The following is a 7,518-nucleotide window of genomic DNA, read 5'->3' on the forward strand; positions in this document are numbered from 1 at the left end:
CCCTTGGTGTGGGGTGGTTTATCTGAAAAGCATTTATTCACTAGACGTAGATGCTGAGACAATTTGCTGACCTTTACCTGACCTTATCTAAAACAGCTAGGTCTGGAAGCGTGGAAAGAAAAGGGAAAGTGGCCGTTGCTCACAGCATCCTGTTTTCCACCCACAGGTACTAACTCCTCGCAGAGCAGCTCCCCAAGCTCTAGTGCCCCCAACTCCCCAGCGGGGTCAGGACACATCCGGCCCAGCACTCTCCACGGTCTGGCCCCCAAACTCAGCGGGCAGCGATACCGGTCAGGAAGACGTAAGTCAGCGGGCAGCATCCCACTCTCCCCGCTGGCCCGGACGCCCTCTCCAACTCCACAGCCCCCCTCCCCTCAGCGGTCACCGTCCCCTCTGCTGGGACATTCACTTGGCAACTCCAAGATCTCTCAAGCCTTTCCCAGCAAAATGCACTCCCCCCCGACCATCGTCAGACACATCGTGAGGCCCAAGAGCGCAGAGCCCCCGCGGTCCCCGCTGCTCAAGCGCGTGCAGTCGGAGGAGAAGCTCTCTCCCTCCTACGGCAGTGACAAGAAGCACCTGTGCTCCCGCAAGCACAGCCTGGAGGTCACCCAGGAGGAGGTGCAGCGGGAGCAGTCCCAGCGGGAGGTGACCTTGCAGAGCCTGGAGGAGAACGTGTGTGACGCGCCTGCCCTCAGCCGGGCCAGGCCCGTGGAGCAAGGCCGCCTGAAACGCCCTGTGTCCCGGAAGCTGGGCCGACAGGAGTCTGTGGACGAGCTGGACCGAGAGAAGCTGAAGGCCAAGGTGGTGGTGAAGAAACCCGACGGGCTCCCGGAGAAACAGGAATCCCGCCAGAAACCCCATGGACTTGGCAATGATGTGGAAAACCTCTCTGCTTTTAGGCTAGAAGAGAGAGAGAAGAAAATCTATCCAAAGGCTTCGGAAAGGTCAAATCATTTTGAAAACAAAGCAGCCGTACAGGAGGCCCAGGCCCTGGGCAGCCTGCTGAAAGATGCTCTCCACAAGCACGCCAGTGTGCGGGCCAGCGAGGCCGTCACCTCCGAGAGGGCGGCAGCTCCCGGGGACCACAGCCAGGGCACCGGTGACCTCAAACGCGCCTCGGCTCACAGCACCCTCCAAGACGGCCTCTGTCACGCCACCCACAGGGCCACCTCCGGGAAGGCCGACTACACAGAGAAGGTCCCGCAGGCCAAGGAGGGTCCCCGGTGTGAGAAGTTAGACAGCAAGCTGGCCGACATCGATTACCTCCGAAAGAAGATGTCCCTTGAAGACAAAGATGATGGCCTCTGCCCTGTGCTCAAGCCCAAGATGACACCCGGTGCCCAGGAGGGCCTGCCGGGGAACGCGGGCCGACCGGCCGGAGGGCAGCAGGAGGCCCAGCCGGCCTCCGAGAGCCGCGCGCCATTCATCAGCGGCCACGTGGCTCAGCTCAGCACCGTCTCCTTTGTCCCTCTCAAGGCCCTTTCTGGCCGGGTGGACAGCGGAGCGGAGAAGCCGGGCTTGGCTGCTCCAGAGTCGCCTGTCCGGAAGAGCCCCTCCGAGTATAAGCTGGAAGGGAGGTCTGTGTCATGCCTGAAGCCCATTGAGGGCACTTTGGACATTGCTCTTCTGTCTGGACCGCAGGCCTCCAAGACGGAGCTGCCTTCACCAGAGCCTGCCCAGAGCCCCAGCCCAGGCAGTGACGTAGGGCCCCCGGTGCCACAGGCTCCCGCCGGCAGCGTGGGGAGGAAGGGTGAAACTGCGGGTCAGAGGGAGTCCTCCCCTGCCAGCTTCAAGGTGAACAAATCCTACCTGCTCGAGCCTCGGTTCCCACCACCCAGCCGGGGTCTGCAGGGCTCACCGGCGGCACCCCTGCCTGACCCAGAGCTGAAGCTGGACAGGAAGATTTCCCACGCAGCCAGGACCCCGGCGACCATCGTGGAAAGCCACCCCCAGCGGGGAGAGGGCAGCCCCAGCCAACAGCAAGACCACAGCCCCGACGTTAGGCTCCTTCCCCTCCTGGGGCAGAGCCTCCAAGGTGCTGAGCCGTCTAGATTGCACAGCCCGCTCCCACCTGAAGGTGCCCCCTTGAGGGAGAAGCCGAGCGGGAGGGAGTCGTCCGAAAGGGTCCCTTCCACAGCCAGAAGTGAGCGGTTGGCTTTGAGGGCCGACATCCGCAGAGACCCCTCCAAGGAGCTGTATCCACTAGAAGCTGCTAAAACCAGTGACAACTCCAAAACCCTCCCCGCTGTGGGGAGGACCCGCCCAGATGTCTCCACCCAGACCCAGGCCTTGGAGAAAGCATGCGGGCCTTGTGGGAGAGCAAACCCCAAAGACGGCCGAGATGAGGTGAGGCCACTGGCCAGAGAAGAGCCCTCTTTGCACTCTGCAGCGGCTCCTTGTGAGAGGGAGCTGGGCAAGGGAAGGAGTGGCCCGGAATCTAAGCCGGCATCCGCTCCTGCCAGGTGGTCTCCGGAGCCACGCGGGACAGAGAGTGGGAAGAGTGAAAAGCTCTCCAGTGTCCGATCTGTGCAGAAAGATGGTCCCAAGGAACCAGAAAGGAAAGAACAGCCCCTGCAGAAGCATCTCACCAGTAGCTCTCAGCCCCTGCCCACCACCAAAGAGCTCCCTGGCCTGACCGCTCAGCAGCATTACATTCAACAAAGCTACCCTGCTGGCTCTCTGCCTGGGAGCAAGCCCTGCGCTACAGACTCAAGCCTGGGCCTCCAGGACCCTCCCAAGCCCGCTGCTGTGCTCTGTGAAAGCAGCAGCCGCAAGCCCAGGTCTGGCCCCGACACAGACCCTCCAAAGTCCAAGCACCCAGACCGGCCCCTCTCCTCCCAGAAGCTGAGCGTTGAGGCTGCAGTGGGCAAACAGCCTGGTGCTCAGCCCCCCGGCAAAGAGGGGAAGGGCAGCAGTAAGGGTGTGTCAGAGGAGTTCCCTGCCCTCCCAGGTCCCCAGAACACAGCCCGCGATGTGACTGGCCAGGGAGCAAGTGGGCCCTCGGTCCCCCTACACACGGAATGGGGTCCTCTAGACACCAAGCTGAGACCCACCAGCAGTGGGCATCCCCCAGAGGCGCTGGAGAAGCCCGCACATCCACCGCGGCAAGGACCCCCAGGGGTCAGTGAGTCGGTGGACCAGAAACTTCCCACTGTTGGGGAAAGGCAAAACCCATCTCCAAAGGCCCCCAAACCATCCACTGTGAAAGATTATCCCCCTCTGTGCAAACAGACAGACAGGAGCCTGAGTCCGCTGGCTGCCAGCGCTGACGCCGGGAAGTCTGAAGGCAAGAAATGCACCGAAGCACTTTACTCCCCTGTGGACAGCGGGAAGCCGGGGGCCAGCCTTTCCCCGGCGCAAGGTGAGGCTGGGCCCAAGGGCACGGAGAGGCCGGCAGCAGCCGCCGGGAAGGGCTGGCCGGAGGCCAAGGGGAAAGGGCCCGGTTCCCAGAAGCCACTGACGGAGGCGGACAAGCCCAGCGGCATGAAACGGTCGCCCTCGGCCACGGCGCAGAGCTCTTTCCGCTGCGCTGCCCTCCCCGAGAAGTCTCTGAGCTACTCCTCTGGCTTTCCCGAGGCCAGGTCAGTAGCTCCAGAGACTTCTACAACCTGCAGCGACATCTTCTCTGCCAAGGCCGGCAGGGCCACGGCTGAGCCCCCAGCCTCCAGCAGCAGGGACCACCGGAAGCCCCTGCCTGGGGGGGATGGCAGAACCCAAATGACAAAGAGCGACTCCTTGCCATCCTTCCGCAGCTCAGCCATCACTCTGGAGTCCTATCACCCCAACCCAGGCGTGGGGGAGGGCGCCAGCCACCGGGACAGGGCCCTCTCAGGAACAGCCACCGCGGGAGAAACCAAAGGGAAAGAGCCAGCCCCCGCCCAGCCAGCTCAGACTAGGAAGCAGAATGTGGTCCGAGAGGTGACCAAGCCGTTGCCCGCTCCCAGCACGGAGCGCCCCATCGCCCTTCCTTCTGAGAAGGAGTCCGGGGTGCGACAGAGGCGGGGGAAAGAGACTTTGCGTGGCAGCCCACACAAAAAGGCCTTGTGATGGGGCAGGCCCCCGGCGGGACTGGGGGACCCAGCCTGCGTGTGTAACTGCATCTTGACTACCTTGGAAACCAGCACTGTGGGAACCCCCCCAGGCAGAGCCTGGAGCCTCACCGAAGAAGGGGGAGAGAAGAGACAGGAAAAGAAGGGACCTTCTTCCAAATGCCTTCCCAATTGGAACCGGTAAACTGTTACCAGATAGTGTTTGTACAAAAAAATAAAAATAAAAAAACAAAAAATCTTTTTGGTTGAGGTTGAGGGTTGTTGAGGAAAGAGATTTTCTCTGTAAATACCTAGCAATGTGTTTGGTTTGGGATATAGAGTCGATACTTTGCTGCTGATGGCGTCATTTACTACAACTTTTTTTTTTTAATAAGATTTTTGCTCTACCATTGATCATAATGCAGTAATGAAGCAAAATGGTTAAACCTGGGTATATGTAAAAGTATAGATACACCCATATTCGTGTATATACACATCCACCCACGTGTTTTGGTCTGTGGTTGAAAAGAATATTTCAAGGCTACATTTTTCTACGTTAAAACATCCTAAGTCGAGTTGAAGGTGAAAGAAAGCCCAAAATACACTATAGATTGTAAGCTTTCATGTGTATTTTTAACCAGTGATTTTGATAGTACTGTATCTGGCTACCTATACTTCCAGATCTAAAGAACTGCTCGAATCACTGCATTTGGAATCCTCCTCCATCAGAAATGGCCACAACAGATGGAGCTAGCCATTTTCATTTCACGGTCATCCTAATAGCCATTTTGATGCTGGGCCCAGCTGTCTGAAAGGCCAGTTGTCCTTGTGTGCGGGTGTGTATGTCGACTCCTCACCATAGGTAGAGCGGGGGCTATAGACACATGTCGACTTTATTTCTGTTCTTTTGCTTTCCCTTTCTGTTCTCTCGCTTCTCCTTTTCATGCTCTTAAACTCAGGCCTTTATGCTATGAGTCACTAGTCTAAGAAGCACACATTTTATAGTAGTTCTGCACCAGCCCTGCTGTTGAACATAAAGGAAAGTTGCTGGCCGCACACAAATCTGCTAGTACTTAGGTTGAGTAATAAGCATCAGGCATTGGAAGAGGTTTTAAGTTTGCTTTTTTGAGGAAAAGTCGGGGGACGGGGTGGGGTTGTGGATTTTGGCATCATAGCATATATTTTAAGGAATAATCAGGACATCAGATACATTTTAATACATAGCTGGGGCCTTATGTTGTAGATGAAGCTTGCTGTTTTTAGCAAGTTCCTGGGTTTCACATTCATTTCTGATGCATCAAGTAGCTCCATACATTTCATAACATGATCTCTTTATTTGTATGCAAAAAAAAAAAACACTGTATTAATAAAGAGCAGCATTTTTGTAACAAAAAGACTTGTTGGAGCTATTTGGTGCTTGAATGTGACTGTCCCTTTTACTTTTGCTAAGCCTTATTTAAATTTTGTATACCATGGAATATGTAGAATTCGTCCAATCATTTTAGTGCTGAGGGGGTCTTTCTGTTTGTTTTTTGTTGCAGTTTTACTTCCTGATGGATTGTTTTATATTGTAAGACAGCACTTGCTGACATAAGTACTAAGGCACTAAGAGAAAATACACACAGATAAGTATTTATAAGATGCTTGGGATCCGTAGCAGGATTTTTTGTTTTGTAAGAGAAAAAAAAAAAAAAAAAATCACCAAGAAATACTAATCCAGCACCCAACCCCCCTCGGGGATGTCTTAGTATCTTCAGGCTATAAAATTGTTCACCTAAGCACAGCTTCATCTTACAGCCCTGTGGATTATAAATCATTCAGTGAGGCTGTAAACTCCGCTCCAAAAACAAAGGCGTAACTTAAACTGCTCGGTTGTCCTTCGTTGTAAAATGAGTTGGCAACGGCAAAAGAAAAAAGAAAAAAGTCTCCTCCTTGCTCCGAATTTTTTTCCCATGAGGTTTTAGCCATTCCCCATCACTATGTTGTGAATTGTAGAAGAAACAAATATGTTGAAAGATCTTGAATGGGTTTCAAAAATGGTCTCAACATTTATAATTCATACGTGCATTTGGTGGTTGTCATAACCCGATCCTTCTGCACCCAGACATCTAGACAGGCCTATCGGGGAGGTAGTTTATGGTTTACAGCCTTTGCTTTTTAACTGTCCACTTTCCTTTAAAGCACAACTAGCTGCTTGTTTACAAATGATATTTTTTCATGTATATTTTGTATAGTGTATTATCATTTTTGCCAAATATGTTTTTGCATTTTGGATGGCTACAGAGTACCTAAGGTTGCATTCATGTAATACCTGTTTGTTGTTGTAAACCTCTCCAGTCAGCTGGTAGGAATTCTCCTGTGTTCTATTTGGTCGGTCTCCTGTGATTGTAAGATGTGCTCCTCGGTAGTATTCCCAGCTGTAGATTTACCAGCTTAAAAGTTTGTTAGGATCTGTGCAATAAAGTGTTTGCAGTCTTATTTTCTCTAAGAAATTCCCTATGGATGTCATAATTGTTGTATATTGAACAAATATTTATACTTATGCAGTTGCATAACATTGAAATAAAAATTTAGCATGAAAAGATCATGACTATTAAGTTTTTTCCCATATACACACATACATAGCATCTCTAAAACATTACTGAATGTAACTCTCTCTTATGGAAAGGATGGTTTTCTGCAGATTCCTTTTGGTGAGTGGAATGGTTTGCTAATTTTTTTTAACCCACACGAACATGTTCCATTCTTTGAGATTAAGTCTTCCTTTAACTCCTTCCTCTGTTTTCTACCAACCGTCTTCCTTTCCTGCAGAACTTACCAACTTTCACATCATGCTCACCATCTTCCCTAGTGTCTCAGGAAGAAGTGTCCTTTCTCCATGACTCCACCTACTTCAATTCTCCCCAAACCTTGCTCCATCAATTACCGTTGTGTTCTCTCATCTTTCTCTTCCTCCCATCCTGTCTCCTCCCTCATAATTAAAAAGCATTAAGACCATCAGGAAGGAAGGAAGCAACCTAACGTTTATTGTCTGCCTACTATATGTGTACCCTTAGTACTGGGCAAGATGCTTTTTATCTGCCGTCTTATTTGAGCCCCAACACAAGCCTCAGACCAGATGGTGGTGGCATCCCCATTTTACTGATGAGCAAATAGGCCCAGACAGGCTATGTGACTTATTTAACATATACCCTGTAAAGAAAGCTTGGATTAGAGCGTGGATTTTTCTGGTTCTAAAGCTCTTGACCTTTCTAAACATTACCAGGTATCATGCAATTGAATTCAAGACCCAGGGCCCTCTGTGAATGATCTAAGCCATCTCATTTTCTAAGTTTATGTGCAAAAAAATCATATGGTGCAAAATTACAAACCTGATGATTGGCGGGAAACCATGAGCCAAGCAAGCTAATCATTCTCTGTAATAGGGCTCCTTTATTAGTCCTAATTAATTACTAATTAATCAGTAGGCAATTTCCCGTCTAGATTT

The 7,518-nt window shown here is 52.0% G+C and overlaps 1 protein-coding gene across 17 annotated transcripts in view; it reads left to right on the forward strand.

The window, feature by feature from the left end:
• The window catches only part of MAST4 (microtubule associated serine/threonine kinase family member 4), a 569,187-nt gene extending 562,571 nt beyond the window's left edge, over positions 1–6,616 (forward strand). For all 17 annotated transcript variants that reach the window (XM_082372998.1, XM_082373008.1, XM_082373012.1 and 14 more), the window contains one exon: positions 167–6,616. In XM_082372998.1, coding sequence (XP_082229124.1) covers positions 167–4,050 — 3,884 coding nt within the window. In that variant the 3' untranslated portion in view covers positions 4,051–6,616. The remainder of the gene's footprint in view (positions 1–166) is intronic.
• Positions 6,617–7,518: the final 902 nt, after the last annotated feature.

The sequence above is a fragment of the Balaenoptera borealis genome, assembly GCF_965194805.1.
Source record: "Balaenoptera borealis genome assembly, chromosome: 2".
NCBI classification, from domain to species: Eukaryota; Metazoa; Chordata; class Mammalia; order Artiodactyla; family Balaenopteridae; genus Balaenoptera; species Balaenoptera borealis.